At 33.4% G+C, this 18602-nt stretch overlaps 1 protein-coding gene and 1 non-coding gene across 2 annotated transcripts; one reads left to right on the top strand and one right to left on the bottom strand.

Annotated features, from left to right (window-relative positions):
- Positions 1-11936: 11936 nt before the first annotated feature.
- Positions 11937-13035, top strand: LOC107645740 (germin-like protein subfamily 1 member 7). The gene is made up of 2 exons (XM_016349826.3): positions 11937-12131; positions 12282-13035. The coding sequence occupies exons 1-2, from the start codon at positions 12014-12016 to the stop codon at positions 12830-12832; spliced, it is 669 nt and encodes a 222-aa protein (XP_016205312.1). The 5' UTR covers positions 11937-12013; the 3' UTR covers positions 12833-13035.
- A 3493-nt stretch (positions 13036-16528) lies between these two features.
- LOC148554763 (small nucleolar RNA R71) lies at positions 16529-16632 on the bottom strand. Its single transcript, XR_015888062.1, has one exon. It is a non-coding gene; the product is annotated as a small nucleolar RNA R71 (small nucleolar RNA).
- Between the last annotated feature and the right edge of the window lie 1970 nt (positions 16633-18602).

Raw genomic sequence — 18602 nt, 5'->3', positions numbered from 1 at the left:
CATTGTGGATCCTTCTTAAGAGTTAATTGCTGAAAATGAAAGATTAAATGATATGATTAAAAGGCTGAATGGTGACTTAGCAAAATTTGCTCAAAGTTCTAGTAACTTGGACAAATTACTTGCAAGCCAAAGACCATTGTTTGAAAAATCTGGTTTAGGTTACATAACCAAGGAAAGTGCAGTTTTCAGTGATTCCTCTATGAAATTTGTGGCATCCTCATAAAAAACTAAACCCACTTTCAACGAATCTGGTCTTGAAAATTTTCCCACACATGAAGAAAAATTTGATGAATTTTGTGCAAGTGAAACTGAGCCTTTTTCAAAAACCAAAACCACATCAAAAAGGTCAGGTCTGGGGTATATTTCGAAAAATGATATAGCTTTCAAGAAACCACCATTTTACAATAAAACCTCATTTTCAAAAAGTCCAAAAGTTTTCAAAAATTCTGGTAAAAATGCATTTGCAAAGGGGAATAATTATAACAAAAATCAGTTTGTCAAAAGAAATGCACCTCTTCCAAAAACCAGAAAATTTCAGTCCTTCAATCATTTCTAGCATGGTAACTCATCTCAAATTCAGCAACATGCATAAGGAAATCATTTTTTTAATTGCAAAAAAATTAGTCATTCATATTCTCAATGCTTCATTGAAAAAAGAATTGTTGAAAACCAAATTTACAATATTGTGTGTGATTTCAATGCACTTGGGCAACCAAGATGGATTAACTTCAAAGGATCTAAATTAATTTGGATACCTAAGGTTACTTGAAATTCTTCATGCAGATTTGCCTTGCATCCAAGAACAAAAAGGATATGTGGTACATGGATAGTGGATGCTCAAGGCACATGACTGGAAGGTCAACTTACTTCATCAAACTAAACAAGTATGATGGAGGTTTTGTGACCTTTGGAGATGATGGTAAAGGTAAAATAATTGCTGTTGGAAAAGTAGGTAATGAACACTCTACCTTCATTGATGATGTATTTTTGGTATGTGGATTGAAGCACAATCTTTTGAGTATAACTCAGCTATGTGATTTAGGATATTTAGTAACTTTCAAAAGACTTGAATGCTGTGTTGTAAATGAAAAGACTAATGAAGTGCTATTTGTTGCCAAGCATTTTAATAATGTGTATGGACTTACTCTTGATGAACTAAAGGATCAAAATGTAGCTTGTTTTCATTTTAAAGAATCTGAAAAGTGGCTATGGCATAAGAGATTGGGCCATGCAAGTATGTTTCAAATAAACAAACTTGTAAAGAAAGGGTTAGTAAGAGGTCTTCCTTTGATAAGGTTTGACAAAGACATCACTTGTGATGCTTGCCAAATGGAAAAACAAACAAAAAGTTCATTTAAACCAAAGGAAGACATCTCTACTAAAAGGCCACTTGAATTACGACATATTGACTTGTTTGGTCCAACAAGAACTCAAAGCCTAGGTGGTAAACATTATCGTTTAGTAATTGTGGATGACTATTCTAGGTTTGGTTGGGTCTTATTTCTTGCACATAAAAATGAAGCCTTTTTGGCCTTTGAAATCTTTTGTAAGAAAATTCAAAATGAAAAGGATTTAAAGATTTCTTCTATAAAAAGTGATCATAGAACTAAATTTGAAAACAATTTATTTGAATCATTTTGTGAGGAATTTGGAATATCTCACAACTTCTCTTGTCCAAGGACACCACAACAAAATGGTGTTGTGGAAATAAGAAATAGAAGCATACAAGAAATGACAAGAGCTATGCTTTATGAGAGCAATGTTCCAAAATTCCTTTGGGCTGAAGCGATTAACACAGCTTGCCACATTTTGAATAGAACAATCATAAGAAAATTTTTGAAGAAAACCCCTTATGAACTTTGGAAAGGTTACCCACCAAACTTAGACTACTTGCACATCTTTGGATGCAAATGCTTTGTTCTTAATAACAAAGATAATTTGGGTAAATTTGATCCAAAGACGTATGAGTTCTTATTTGTAGGATATTCCACAACTAGTAAAGCATATAGAGTTTATCATCAAGATGCTAGGATTATTGAGGAGTCCATACATGTTACATTTTGTGATACTAACTTGGTGCAAAGTATTTTGGAAGACTGTGATGCAGGGAATCAAGCTCAAAAGGACAATGAAACTGCACAAAATCATGAAAATAGAAATTTTGGACAAGCTGAACCAGATACTGCAGCTGCTAAAAATTCGAGAGACAATTCTATTTTGTCTCATGAATCTGAAGGAGATCCTGAAACTAGCAGTACCCAGAATCCCTTGGTGACTGAATCTGTCTCCAAGTCCACCAGACCTCATGAATGGAGATTCTTGAAGAATTATCCTGAAGAATTTGTCATAGGGGACGTTTCTCATGGGGTTAAAACTCGGTCTTCAACTAGAAAGGCAAATGAAGGAACAAACATTGTCATTCTCTCTCAAATGGAGCCTCAAAATGTTAAAGAAGCCCTTAGTGACCCTTCTTGGGTAAAAGTAATGGAGGATGAGCTTCTTGAGTTTGAGAAGAACCAAGTGTGGACTTTGGTTCCAAGGCCAAGTAGAAAGAAAGTGACCAACACCAAGTGAATATTTTGGAACAAGCTAGGAGAGGATGGCAGCATTGCAAGAAACAAAGCAAGGCTAGTGGCACAAGGATATGACTAAGAAGAAGGAATAGACTTTGATGAATCCTTTGTCCCTGTTGCCCGAATGGAAGCCATAAGACTTCTCTTAGCTTCAGCTGTGTTTTGTGGTTTTAAATTATATCAAATGGATGTGAAATGTGCATTTTTGAATGGTGTGATAGATAGAGAAGTGCATGTGGAGCAGCCACCTGGTTTTGAAAATAAAGAGCATTCTAACCATATTTTCAAATTATCAAAAGCTCTCTATGGTTTAAGACAAGCTCCCAGAGCTTGGTATGAGGGATTTAGCTATTTTCTTTTGAAAAATAGTTTTCAAAGAGGTACCACAGACACAACTCTATTTATCAAGAATTTTAATGATTCTTTCATTCTAGTCCAAATATATATTGATGACATTATTTTTGGATCAGCCGATGAATCCCTTTGTTCTGAATTTAGAAAACTCATGACAAGTGAATTTGACATGAGTATGATGGGTGAACTTAATTTTTTCCTTGGGCTGCAAATTAAACAATCTGAAAATGGTATTTTCATTCATCAAGAGAAGTATGCTAAGGAACTAGTTAAGAAATTTGATATGAAAAATGCCAAACCCATGGAAACTCCCATGCACCCTAGTTCAAAATTAGATAAGGGAGAAACTGAGAAAAATGTAGATGAGACTAGGTATAGAGGAATGATTGGCTCTCTTATGTACTTAACTTCCTCTAGACCCGATATTGTGCAAAGTGTTAGAATGTGTTTAAGATTCCAATCTAAACCTAAAGAGTCTCATCTTTCTGTAGTTAAGAGGATCATTAGATATGTTCATGGCACATCCAATTTTGGTCTTTGGTATCCTAAGATTGATGATTTTTCTACAGTTGATTATTGTGATGCATATTTTGCCGATGATAGAGTTGATAGAAGGAGCACTTCATGCTTATGTTGCTTCCTTGGAAAGTCCTTAAATGTTTGGTCAAGTAAGAAGCAACCAACAGTGGCCTTATCCACTGCAGAGGCTGAGTATATAGCTACTTCTTCTTGTTGTTCTCAGCTTATGTGGTTAAAAACACAGCTTGCTGATTACAAGTTAAATGCTGAAAATATTCCCCTACTGTGTAATGATATGAGTGCCATTAATATTTCTAAAAATCCAGTTTTGCACTCTAGGACTAAACATATTGAAGTGAAATTTCACTCAATAAGAGAACATGTTCAAAAAGGGGATATTAGCATTCAATTTGTTAAATTAGAAGAGCAATTAGCAAATATCTTCACAAAACCATTAGCTGAGGACAGATTCTGGGCCCAATATGAATGTTACATATTTTTTATATTTATTTTTTTGTTGGCTTGTGTGTTTCAGTTTTTTTTTGGGTTTTTATTTCAGTTTTATTTTATTTTGACTTTAAGTCCAATAAAGTTTTTTTAAAAATTTTGAATTGATTTCCTTTTTAATTTTAAAAATAAAATAAAACCTTTCTCTTTTATGATGTCAAGTCTTTTCAAGTCAAATCAGAAGGTGATGCAGTTGCATGGTTTGTGAAAGTTTCCTTTGGGTATGGTTACCAACACTCCCTCTCTTCCCTCTATAACTCCTCCTCAAAACCTTTTGGTTTCTCCCCTCTATCTTTACTGCTTCTCTTCCCTCAAAAATCTAAAACCAACCAAATGAGGAAGAAAGTTATTGCAAAAAGGCCATAGCGTGACAAGATTCATAAACTTCCTACAAATCCAAGACCCTCAACACGCTCTCAGGACCAAACATTCACTCCCTCACCTTCTCCTCCTACCTCTCCTCCACGAACCGATCCCATGGCACGCACTAAGAACCCTTCAAGGTTTCCTTCTTCAGCCAAGTCGACGCCAAACCATCCACCTCTGAAGGAACCACCATCTAAACCTGGGTCATCGAAGTGCAGCACGTCGAAAGGGAAGTGACCAGTAGTGCCTGAAGCTGCCTCTGAGCCCACACGACCTAAGTCAAGGTCGGTTCTCTTGCGTTCTCAAAGAGGTAAACCTCATCCTCCTCTCAAATCTGTTAGAGAACCTGACATTGGTCCTTTTGCTCATAAATCCCACTTCATGACATCTCACTCCAACTACAATCCTTATAGATTTAGGTCTGCCATGAATAATAAATTTTATGATGGAGTTATTAAGTACCGTACCCTGCGTCCCTCTTTTCTTGCTGATTTACTAACTTTGAAAAAGAAAGGCTTTTCTTTTGTTGAAAACTTGGAATTTCTAGACTGGAATCATCTATTTGACATCAAAAGGCATGTTTATCCTCTTTTGATCAAAGAGTTTTATGCTAACATGACATATCATGAAGGCACTGTTCACTCATATGTAAAGGGCCGAGACATAGTTTTAAATAATGAAACAATCAGTGATTCATTGAAGTATACTGATGTTGGGCCTTGTGCTTATGCTTCTGTTAAGTGGGATGAAGGAGTTGGTGTTTCTTACAATGATGCTTTGGCTAATATTTGTGAACATGTCTCCTTGATTGATGGCATCACACCCACTCACAAAGTCCTAGGATATGAACGTGCTCAGTTACACCGAATTGTCAACCACATAATACTTCCTCAAAGTGGTCCATATCAAAGGGTTTCCTACATTGACACTATTGTTTTATATGCCCTTCTCACTAAAATAGAAATTTCTTTTGCATATTTGATGGTTAGATACATGTTTGACTCTGTTAGGAGTGAGAAAGACAAAGCAATTTCTTATGGCATGTTTCTAACTTGCATATTTGAGCATTTTGGTGTTGACTTGACCAATGAGAATTATGAAAATAGACATTCATATCTAAAGGGAGGTGGTGCAGTGAAACAACAAAAAGGACCTACTCGATCTGAGAGAGTGGTTTTAGATGATGATGATGAAGAGTTCATTCTTGAAGAATCTCCTTCTCTTTCCACAGAGGGTACTTCCATCTCTACTGGCCAAAAATCTGCTCTGCTAAATGTTGTCAAAGATGTTGTTCAGGAGTTTGTCTCCCAATCCAATCACATGATTGCCATGAGCAAGGAGCAAAGAAAGCTAGCCAGCAAACATAAGAATTTCCTCCGAAAATCAAGGGATAGAGTGGTTGTATTTATGAAGTTCATTGATAATCTTAACCAAGATAAAGATCCTGCTACTGATGTTGAAGGGGAAGCTGATTCGGAGGGGAACAGTTCAGATGCCTAGAATTGTCTCATGAAACTATTGTTGTCTGCTCTCGTTTTGTCTCATGAAAACTGTTTTTTTTTTGTTCCTTTTGAACTAGTTTTTTTTTTGTTGTCTTGGATGACTATAATATCTTAACAACTGCAGCACTTAGTTTTAATTTATTTGGTATTTTGGACTCTGCACTAACAATTTTCTGCAGGATTTAAGGTTATGTTTTTTATTTAGTTTGCCTATCTTCCACCCTTGATGACAAAAGGGGGAGTAATAGCGCATGATGAGCAGCCGAATTATGAATACTTGATCAATTTTAGTTGATTGTTGCTGATATAATGTTGTTGGCATGAATTTGCAAATGTTTTCTACTGTTGTGATCATTCTGGCATGAGTTTGAAAACTTGCTTTATGATATGTTGCTGTTTTGACTCTGACCCTGATGTTTTAATGTTCTGTTTTGACTAAAGTATGATCTGTCATGAGCTATTAAAAACTATCAATGTCTGCTGCATCTTTGGTTAATATATGGTATTTATTTGGTTCCAAATAAGTATATGTAAACAGAAAAGAAGAGAAGAGCATAAATTTAGGGGGAGCTACTCTTGAAAAGGAAAGGGGAGCAACACTAAAGCAAGTAACATAAATCAAAGGGAGTTTCTAAATCCTACTCAAATTCATTTCCTTTTGATCTTTGTTTAAATTATGTTTTGTCATCAAGGGGGAGATTGTTGAGTTGAGAAATTAACAAAATTAATTAATGATGACAAACATTATTTTATTAAGCAAAATAAATAATTAGTGTTGATTGTTTATGATTATATGAGGCTAATTATTTATTGTTGCAGGCCAAAAATCATCTTTGCTGTAAGCCCAAGAGGAAGGAAAATAATAAACAAGACTGATGGGCTGATAACACAAACAAAGCCCAAAAGGAAGCTAGGCGAGGAACCAACGGGCTGAATTTGATACAAACCCGATCCAAATCCATTTTGCTCTCTCATTCAAACTCTTCCCATGTGCCTTCCCCAAAAGCAATGTACACCTATCTTGTCTAAATCAGAAATCAGAAAAAGAAAGAGAAAAAGCTTAATACTCAAGCTGTTCACAAAAGAAGAAAGAAAGAGAAGGATAGGCAAGAAAGGTTGAGGTCAAATAAGCAAGTTCAAACCAAATCAAGGTTAGGCAATGGTTAAAGGTAAACCATTTCCTATTGCATGAATACTGCATTCCTCTCTTCTTCCCAACTCTCTGCTACTCCGAAAATGGGTTACAAGGAAAAGTTGATTTCTGCTCTAATCTACTGTGTATCTACGGTCACAAGTGAGTCTTGGGGACCAAGTAGCTTCTCAATGGCCAAGATCTGGGTTAACCATTAAGGATATCTGTTTTCTGCTTTCCTATGGTTTTTGGTCAACAAGAGAAGGTCAGAGCACAGTTTGCTTTCTGAGGATTAATGGGAAAAAGGTGAGATGGTGGGTTGGTGAAGCACATTACTCAAAGTTTTACCTAGGAAGAAGAACCAGCAACATGCAAGGAGATAAAAGAAGTTTGCTGTTCATTCAGAAGGCAAGGAGAGAAAACCAGAGTTTGGTAAGTTGTGTTCTGAGAAGAGTTCCCTGAAGAAGTTCCTCCACTTGGACAGTGCTTTCTTTCAAAGAAGCATTCTGCCAAAAATGAAGAACTAACTCAGAGACGTGCAAGTCTGGTTTATCACATAGCAAAGAGACTGTTGATGAAGTCAATCTCCTTCATGTTTTACAGATTGTAATTTACTTTTCAATGTTTATCTTTCTGTAATTTTTTGAGTGAAAAGGCATAATGAGAGAGCTCAAGTAAAAGCCAATGAGTGGAAAGAGGCTGAGTGATACACTTGAGAGAAAAGCCTAGAGTTATTTTCAGATTTCTTTAGGTAAGTCTGTGTCTTGTATTTTGTACCTGAGGTATCCCTTTCTTAGTTAGGTTAGAACTAAGAGTGAAGAGTTAGGTATTAGCATAACCAATGTCAAGTTAGACTAGAACTACTTGAGTGTGAAAGAATTGTGTCAATCCTGTAGAATTGGTGTATGTAATATTTCAACTATAGTGAAAATTTCACCACTGTTGTGGTGGAGACTAGATGTAGGTTGCATTGCACAAGGCAACTAAACCAGGATACATGATGGTGTCAGCTTCTCTTTTCTTTGCTATGTTCTATTTTCTGATATTCATGAGACAAAAATAAATTGTCTCATAAATTTTCCGCTGCTGAGTTCAAACAGAATCAGAATTGAAAGTTTGCTTTAAAGGGTCATTTCAGTAACTTAAAAGAAAGGCATAGATTCAACCCCCCTTCTCTAAGCCTACCAGAACCTTCAATATAGTATATAAATTTTTGTTAAAAAGCACATAAAATTATCGATATAGTACAGAAATTTCTGCACCTAGCATAAAAAAATTTGTATATAACACAAACTTGTGGATATAGCATAGAAATTTGTATATATATAACACAAAAATTCTTGTATATAAAATATAACCTTATCAATATAGCATAAAAAAATTTTACATAGCCTAGCAAATTTTGCTAGATACTTCTACTGTTGTTATTTTGGGTTCTGTGCTCCGAATTTTTTATGCTCAATAGTTTCGCTGCACAACTCAAAAATTTCTTTTACTTGGGTTCTGTGTTATACACCAAAATTTATGTGCTCAGTAGTTTTACTGAACATATATTGGAGAAGAACATGAAGAAGAAGTGGATAAGTTAATGATCTGAATATATGGTTCTTTAAAAATTTTTGTATTGTACATTAAAATTTTTGTGTACATCAGTTTTGTTGAACACATATATGAAAAGAAGAAGTAAAAAGAAGGAGGAGAAGAAATCAAATAAAAAAAGAAGAATGAGAAAAAAAAAGAGGATGACAACGACAATAATAACAATAAAAGAAGAAAATATATATATATATATATATATATATATATATATATATATATATATATATATATATAAAGATTCTATTACCATCAATATTGTTATACGTTGCTTATGATTAGATTCTATTACCATCAATATTGTTATACTTTGCTTATGATTGAATCATTAATGTAATCTTTTGATTTTATAATATAATTACAAATATTCTTATTTTTATTTTCGGAAATACAATTCCATTCAATATGCATACTTTTAACATATTAAAATATACAATTAAAGAATTAATTTAGGTTGGTTGAGCGGTCAATTCGTCACTTATCCATTTAAATAAGTGTTGGCTAGCAACAAACAATTAAATAGAGCTCATTCATTTACCTATTAGACTGAAAAATACTATAAACAATAAAATTAAAAGAAAATATTCTCTAACATCCAATGTTAAAACTTCATTAAGCACAATACATGCATACATCTAGCTAAATTAATACATGTAGCTACTTACTTTTAATATTTAATTAATAATTTATTTATGAATAAAATATTACATTTTAAGATTGTATTTGTTTTGAGTTATTAGGATTGAGATTTAGAGATTAATATTTAGTATCATATTTGGTGATCATAAATTAGAATTAAAATTTTAATTTCGAGATATAGAATTTCAGTTTTTTTAATATTTTTAAAAAGTGAGATATAAAAAACTAAAATTTTTAAAAATAAATATTAAAACTTTATTAATATTTAATATAAAAATTTAATTTAGTCCTTATCTTCTAATTTTCATCTCCAAATTTCTATCTTTCAGTTTTAATCTCTTTTTCAAATACAGTCAAAGTGTATCGTTCTCTGCATTTGGTTGTCAAATAAGACATGTCACTTTTCTTGCAATAAGCAGTGCATATTTTCCAATCACATACATCTTTTAAAATTGTATATTGTTCTAATCAAATCCTCCCCCCCCCCCTCTCTTAAGTGTCTGCTATATTTAAGGAGCCAAGATAGATCCATGCTACCAAGCACTATATAGGCTGAACAAGTTATTTTTATTTCATTTTACTTTTGTTAAAAGAGGTTTTCTATCATCGTTTGTTGCACAATAATACAATAATGAACTAGAGACGCCGACCTCGGAACCATCGAGAAAAAAAAAAAAAGAAAAAATAAATAAAGTGGGATATATGTGTATATAAGAAGTTGGATTAAAGATAAGGATAAATAGTGAGATTCGCACAACAACAAAGAGACAGTAGATGGTAAGCTATCTCATATTATTAAAGTGAATATCATCCGATAAAAGAAAAAAAAAAAATTATACAACAAATTTCTAATTTCTTTCCTACAATAAGAGAAATAGATATAGGAAATTAGGTTTAAATGAGAACATCAGAAAAGAATCACAATCCCTTGGATATTCCAGGCTGCTATGCTTAAATTATATCTTTGCTTCATGAAACATAATTTGGAGCCAACTATTGTACTCTCATCGAAATTTTTAATTCTTTACCGCATAAGTGCATAACAACTCTCTATTTTTTCATTATAACTAACCCTACGTTACATATTAATTTGGATTTCTTCAAATTTAACTAACTTCCACTCCAATATAATAAATCATTTAAAGGACACCAAACAATTATCAAGGAACTTTCCTTGTGAGTTGCGACACCCAATTGCTTACAACTTTTTTCCTTTAACCCTAACTGCTCTTGACATTTTGTAGACACACAAGCTAACTTTCTATATAAAGGTGGCACTATGCATGGTCAATGTAGACACACAAGCTAACTTTCTATATAAAGGTGGGCACTACTATGCATGGTCAAATGGATAAGCCTAGAAGAGGCCCAATTACTTTAAATAAAAATAAGATTTTGAAATATGCATTAAATATACTCTAAAACCACCAAATATTTCATAGTCTCGTGAGAATAAAAATAATGTAATAAATTAATTATTTAAAATTTAATTCACATAATACTCTATATTTAAATAAAATATATAGGGATATTTATTTCATATGTTAAATACATATATAATTAATTTATTATTCAATAATAATAAATAGAAATATTTTAGACTTTTACTTTATTCAATGAATTAAACTACTTTTGGTTTTAAAAAGTGTCGAATTATAATTAATTAATTAATTACACAAATAATTATTATTGTAATTTTTTATCAAATTAAATTGATTATATAAACTTAACCCTTTTTTCTCATTTATTTATTTGAGTGTTTATTGTCTCTCTACCTACATATTATTAGTAACAATTAATTAATAAATAATAATCAAAATAAAGATTTTATTTTAATTAAAATTAAATTAAATTGATTATATAAACTTACAAAATTTTCTTATTTATTTATGAGTATTTATTCTCTTTACCTACATATTATTAGTACCAATTAATTAACAAAAAGTTTGTTAAATGTTACCTAACTTTTTGGAAAAAAAGTTGCCGATCAAATAATATTTTTAAAGTGAGTACTTACTTAAATCTATAGATAAAATGAATAAAAGAGACCAATTCAACCTGAGATTATATGATTATATACTAGAAATAAGAAAAAGTTTAGTCACGAGCATTTATTAAAATTTAACTAGCACTTAATCAATAAAAAATGAGTAATTTCACATTATTAGATGTATGTAATCTCACACCATTAAAAATACTAATGATAACTAAAGCTGCGCATTTGTTTTTAGAGACAGACATTGAGACAGAGACACAAAATTGTGTTTGACATTGGAAACATGAACAGAAATAATATGTCCAAAATACTAAATCAGTGTATTTTGTGTTCACTCTACCCTAACAGGAAGGACACGGTAATATTAACAAGGGATACAAGTTTTTTTTTTCATTTTTTCCTTTTATTATTCTTGTTAATTTTTTATAATTATATTTTTTATTTTATATTTTTCATCTCAAATTTTTTAATGAAAAATAAAGAGAATAAATTAAATTTTCATAATTTATTATAGTTTATCATTAAACAGAATACAAGAATACAAAATTTTATTTAAACTGGCTTTAACTTATGGGGAGCATCTTCTTATATTTTAAAATGTATTCTTTGAACTAGCATGCTCGTAGTTGTTGAAGAATGGTTCCACAATGCAAATACTATAGAATAATATTAATTGCTATACCTGCAGCGTGGATAAATTGCAAAGCCACTTCAATGGTTTCATGCTATAAATAGCGAGCTTTCCATGCAGAGGATATTCAAGTCTCTCACAATTAACAAGAAATTATATACAAAACTATAGAGATATATAGAAGGTAGCAAACTAAAAATGAAAGCTACATACTTGCTGGTTGCATTCTTGGCTCTGGCCTCTTTTGCCTCTGCCTATGATCCCAGCCCTCTCCAAGACTTTTGTGTTGCTCTCCCCGACGGCATTAAAGACGCTGGTATCTGTGCATATATACATTCATATTCTCCACATAATCACATAGTTTTTGTTACTCGAATTAAATTTCAATTGGTTTCCTTTCAATATTATGGTTAAGCTTAGCATCTTATGACTAGTTGTTTTTAATAGAAGATTTTTCACTTTGCAGTATTTGTGAATGGAAAATTTTGCAAAGACCCTAAAGTTGTGGTAGCTGAGGATTTTTTCAAGCACGTAGATCCTGGGAATGTTGTTAACAAACTTGGGTCAAAAGTAACTCCAGTGACAGTTAACGAACTAGCAGGACTCAACACATTGGGTATATCACTTGCTCGCATAGATTTTGGACCTAAGGGTTTAAATCCTCCTCACACTCACCCACGAGCCACTGAGATATTGATAGTTATTGAAGGAACTCTCTTAGTTGGATTTGTGACTTCCAATCAGAACAACACCAACCGTCTTTTTACCAAAGTGCTCAACAAGGGTGATGTGTTTGTGTTCCCAATTGGCCTCATTCACTTCCAATCTAACATCGGTTATGGCAATGCTTTCGCTATTGCTGGTCTTAGCAGTCAAAATCCAGGTGTTATCACAATTGCAAATGCTGTGTTCGGATCTACTCCACCTATTTCTCCCGAAATTTTGGCTAAAGCTTTCCAAGTGGACAACAACGTAATCAACTATCTCCAAAAGCAGTTTTGGTATGATAACAACTAGTTTGACGACAGAGAGCACTCGTCATTGAATAATTCTACTTGTACTTTGATTTAGTGTTATGCATATGCCTCATGCAGTTCCCTTTAATAATAAAACGCATGGGGGTTATAATTCATATGCACTACGTTGTATTCATGTTCTGCTGTGATTTAATTTAATTTTAGTGTGTGATTTTTAATAAAAATAAATCATGTTTCTTCGTATTGAATCCGTCAATTTTTTCAAAGCGCTACCACTCTCCCATAGTGTGGCAGACTTAAGAGATCATGGCATAATTATTAGCATTTATTACTCTAAATTTTGATGGACTTAAACTTCACTTCCATGTCCATCCTTTAGCTGATTATATATATATACAAGTGTAATTAATTACCCGTAAAATTGAAATCATAATTTTAAGTTGTTTTGTTAAAATTAATTTAAATTATAATAATTTAATTAATAAAAAAAAATAATAAAATATGTATTGTTTATTTTTTTTAATTTAGTGTTAATTGTATTAACTCTAAAATAGTTATTAACCAGTTTTAGTAATTTATTTTTTTTCAATAAATCAGACATATATATTGTATGTGACCATAAATAATCTAGTAATACCTAAATTCACTAACAAATTATTATATGTGTAAGAACATATCAAAATCAGTTGAAAATGAACATCAAATTATTAGAAAATTCTAATGCAGAAAGTTCTTCAATAAATAATAAATAATTTAAACTCACTAAATAACAACTCAACACTATCTTTTGATGCTTGCAAAATATATACCTGAAACATTACTATATCAATGTTAGTATACAAAATTATATGATTAATGTAATTATAAAATTGTTTATCAAAAGAATAAAATAATACGAATTTTTATGATAATTCTAATATTCTCAAGATATAAATGTACAACAAGAATGTATTACCCATTTGCACTTAGAATTTGTCAATTTTTTCAAATTGATAGTAATAAATTTAATTAAGAGATTTTGTTATTACCTTTTTCATTATAAACTCTCAAAAACTTCTCTATATACCACATTCATCGTGCAGTTATCTTCCAAGTGTCCGTGATCTTGCAACAGCACTCGCCGACCATCTTTACTCCTTACTCTTGCCTTTATTTTCCAAACTTTTTCATTACATAATCTACCATAGATATGAAAAATAATAAACAAAAAAGAACTATGTCTGACGTAAGAATTTTTTAGATGATAAATAATTGTTATAATTCACTATTACTCCTTATATATATAATGACTATTCTATTTCAATCTATGCTTGATTCCATTCCAAAATGTATCTTCGTTCTTCATCCTAATGAATTAGGAGTGTAACTTGACCGTCATCCCTATTCTACATGGGTTCTTGCGAGTCCTTGACGGGATAGTACTGAACCACAAGCTTGATTATACATCTCTTAGACGGCTAATTCACGACTTCGTTGGGGACTTGAAGACATCAGTTCAACTGAGGTATGAGGCGATTAGGGCCTTTATGGTATAGGCTAGAATCGAGAAGCAACATTCTCTGATCCAAAAGATCCGACCTTGTCTGTGGTATTTTGAGTAGGATCACCAAGGCAATGGACTACAGGAGCTTCACCCTCGTTCAGATTGGATGACCACTGACCCGACATTTGATCTGAAGCAGAGGAGATTAATGACCACTAACTTGGCGTTAATCACTTACAGCCTACCATGGAATGAATCATTAGAAGTTGAAGTAGACAATGAGAAAAGTTGATCCAGAAGGAGGAAGCATCTCTGAAGCCTCAACCGTTCTCTTATTACTGATTTCACACCAATTAAGTAATTCTATCTTTATTCCATTTTTATGCATTTTTCACAACAACTATCTTTTCTATCCGCCTGACTAAGATCTACAAGATAGCCGTTGCTTGCTCAATCCGACAATCTCCGTGGGATCGACCATCACTCACCTGAGGTATTACTTAGACGACTTGGTGCACTTGCGGGTCTATTTGTGCGAATATTGTGGAGTCAATTTCGGGCACCAAGTTTTTGTGTCGTTGCCGGGGATTGTTCGAGTTTGACAAACTACGGACTATCTTGTTGCTTAGATTAGGCACTTTAAGGTGTAGTAGCTCTTTTAATTGTGTGTTTTGTTTTCCTTTTCAAAAAAAAAAAACTTTACAAAATCCTTTTTTTTTGTCTTTTGGTTGAGTCTAGTGTCAATTTCTAAGTTTGGTGTTCCTTGTATGTTCTTTATTTTCTTTGAATTTTCAAATTATTCTTGAGTGTTCTTCTTGGTATTCAAGTTATTCTTGTTTCTTTTCTTTGTTTGATCTTAAAAATTTTAAGTTTAGTGTTTTTTGGTGTTTTTCTTTCTAATTTTCGAAAAACTAGTGTCTTTGATCTCAAAATTTTAAGTTTGGTGTCTTTTGGTTGTTTTTCTCTTTCTTCATTAATTCGAAAAAAATAAAAAAAATATTTCTTTATCTTTCTTTAATTTTCGAAAATCTTGCTTCTTTTCTTATCTTAATTTACAAATCTTAAGTTTAGTGTTTTCTTGTTAGTGAAGTTTATATTTTTTAATTTTAAATCCTATCTTTCCAAAACTTTTCAAATCTTATCATATCTTTCTTTTAATTTGATTCTTACATATCTTATCTTTTTTTAAATTTTAAAATTTCAAATCTTTTTAAATGTTTACTATCTTTTCAAATTTGATTTCCAAATCTTTTTAATTTAAAACTCATCTCCCTCAACTTCTTTTTAAATCTTTATCCTATCTTTCTATTTTTCAATTTTAAAACTTACATAACTTACTTTCTTTTTAATTTTAAAACTTTTTTCAATTACAAATCTTACACTCTTTTAAAATTGAATTTCAAATTCCTTGTTTGACTTCTTCTTCCTACTTTTTCGAAAATCACCTCTTAATTTTTAAATCTTTTTAATTAATTAGCTTTTAATTTCCTTCTTGTTTTTTGAATTCAATAATAAAATAAAATAAAAACAAAAATATTTTAATTCTAGTTTCCCTTTTTACTTCTTAATATTCGAATTCTTCTACTCCTCATATTTGAATTCTTTCTCTCATCTCTCTATCCCCATTCTTTCTTTCTTCTTCATATCTCACTGGGAGTTCTCTATACTTTGACATTTCTTGGTTTTCTTTTTCTTGTTTATGAGCAGGAACAAAGATAAAAAACCTCTCTTTGATCCTGATCCTGAACCTGAGAGGACTCTAAGGAGGCGTTTACAACAAGTTAAAGCACAACACTCTGGAGGAAACCTCACAGAACTTTTTGAACAAGAAGCTAAAATTACAAACATGGCAGCCAATTCAAATGATAGAGGAGATGCAAGGAAGGTTCTTGGTGACTTCACTGCACCCACTTCTGACTTCTATGGAAGAAGCATCTCTATACCTGCCATTAGAGCAAATAACTTTAAGTTGAAACCTCAATTAGTCTCTCTAATGCAACAGAATTATAAATTCCATGGACTTCTACTGGAAGATCCACATCAATTCCTATCTGAATTCTTACAAATATGTTATACTGTTAAGACCAATGGAGTGGGTTCTGAGGTCTACAGGCTAATGTTATTCCCTTTTGCTGTCAGAGATAGAGCTAGGATATAGTTGGATTCTCAACCCAAGGAAATTAAAGCCTAGACTCTTGGAAAAAGTTGGTCAATGCTTTCTTGGCCAAGTTCTTTCCACCTCAGAAAATGAGCAAGCTCAGGGTAGAAGTTTAAACCTTCAGACAAAAAGAGGGTGAATCTCTCTACGAAGCTTGGGAAAGATACAAGCAACTGATCAGAAGATGTCCTCCTGACATGCTCTCAGAATGGACTATCCTAGGTATCTTCTATGATGGTCTATCTGAGATGTCCAAGATGTCATTGGACTATTCTGCTGGTGGATCACTCCACTTGAAGAAAACACTTGAAGAGGCACAAGAACTCATTGAAATGGTTGCAAACAACCAATTCATGTACACTTCTGAGAGGAACCCTGTAAACAATGGGATATCTTAGAAGAAAGGAGTCCTGGAGGTTGACACTCTGAATGCCATATTGGCTCAGAATAAGATCTTGACCCAACAGGTCAATATGATCTCTCAGCATTTGACTGAAATACAAACTGCAGCTGGCATCACTCAAGACACCTCCTATGATGGAGATGCTTATAATCCAGATCAACACACGATGGAAGAGGTAAATTATATGGGAGAACCCTATGAAAACACCTATAACTCCTCATGGAGGAATCATCCTAACTTCTCATGGAAAGATCAACAGAAGCCTCAGCATGGCTTCAACAATAATAAAGGTGGAAGAAACCAGAATAAGTTTAACAGTAATAAACCAATCCCATCTTCTCAGTAACATATGGAGACTTCTAAGCAGATCCTCTCTGACATAGCACCATAGTATCTGAACTCTCTAAGACCACTGAAGTAAATCTGGAGGTACAAGTTGGTCAGATGACCAAGAGAATCCCTGAGACCCCTCCTAACACTCTCCAAGTAACACTGAAGTAAATCCAAGAGAAAAGTGCAAGGCCATTAATGTAGAAGTTGAGGTCGAATCTGAAGGGGATGCTCTGGCATTGAACGCCAGTAAGGGAGTCCCTACTGGGCGTTCAATGCCCAAAGAGGAACCATCAGTGGCGTTGAGCGCCAACAAAGGAGTAGCTGGGCGTTCAACGCCTAAAGTGGCACAAAAGCTGGCGTTGAACACCAGTAATGGGGCAACTGGGCATCCAACGCCCACTAAAAACTTCCCTATTGAAGAACTGAAGGTCACTAAGGCTCATGAGGAGACCATAGAAGTTTCATTGAATGCCTTGTTGCAAATTATGGATTATAAAGATCACTCCTCCTCTGATGAGGAAGATGAAACTAGAAAAGAGTAAGTTACTCGGTACCTAGGAATTCTGATGAAGCTAAATGCCAAATTATTTGGAATAGAGACATTGGAGGAAGAACCTCCAGTGCTCACCAAGGAACTCAATGCCTTGGTTCAGAAGAAACTACCTCAGAAGCTGCCGGATCCCGGACGCTTCCTAATTTCCTGTACCATAGGCACTATTACCTTTGAGAAGGCTCTGTGTGACCTAGGGTCAAGCAAAAACCTCATGCCACTCTCTGTAATGGAGAGGCTAGGAACCTTTGAGGTACAAGCTGCAAGAATCTCACTAGAGATGACAGACAAGTCAATGAAAAAGGTATATGGTCTGATAGAGGATGTCTTAGTAAAGGTTGAGAACCTTAATATTCCTGCATATTTTATAATCTTGGATACTGGAGAGAACGAGGATGAATCCATCATCCTTGGAAGACCTTTCCTAGCCATTGCCAATGCCATCATTGATGTAGCAAAAGGAGAGCTAGTCCTGCAATTGCATGAGGACGGTATCTTATTCAAGATACCTAACCCTAGCTCTCCCTCTGACAAAAGAGAGAATTATGCAACACTTAGTGTTCCAACCCTCTCTCTCAGTGCAAAGCTATACAGAGCCCCCAGACACCAATTCTAAGTCTGGTATTGGGCAACCATCATCAAGCACTAAGAATAAAGGTACTATGAAGAAGGTACCTAGGTGCTGGAGGGATAACAAAATCCCCACTGAAGACCTCTCACATGGCATGAAAGTTGTCTTCACTGACAACCCAGTCATTCCACATATTGTGAACAAGATCCTGTCTTTAGAACATGTAGAGCTAATCCTTGAGAGCACAGGCAAGAAGTTCACTATAAGGGGTGAAATTCTAAGCCCCTATTCATCTCCGTAAGGAGCTGACCG

The sequence above is a fragment of the Arachis ipaensis genome, chromosome B6 (assembly GCF_059453495.1).
Source record: "Arachis ipaensis isolate K30076 ecotype BB chromosome B6, ASM5945349v1, whole genome shotgun sequence".
NCBI classification, from domain to species: domain Eukaryota; kingdom Viridiplantae; phylum Streptophyta; class Magnoliopsida; order Fabales; family Fabaceae; genus Arachis; species Arachis ipaensis.
The sequence above is the reverse complement of the archived record's forward strand: the minus strand, read 5'-3'. Positions and strand labels throughout refer to the sequence as shown.

What these genes read in the sequence shown, in the direction of transcription:
- LOC107645740 (XM_016349826.3), top strand. Translation starts at nt 12,014, where the DNA reads ATGAAAGCTACATACTTGCTGGTTGCATTCTTGGCTCTGGCCTCTTTT. An exon ending in CGACGGCATTAAAGACGCTG is followed by an intron (nt 12,132 to 12,281) that starts GTATCTGTGCAT and finishes TTCACTTTGCAG; the next exon opens with TATTTGTGAATGGAAAATTT.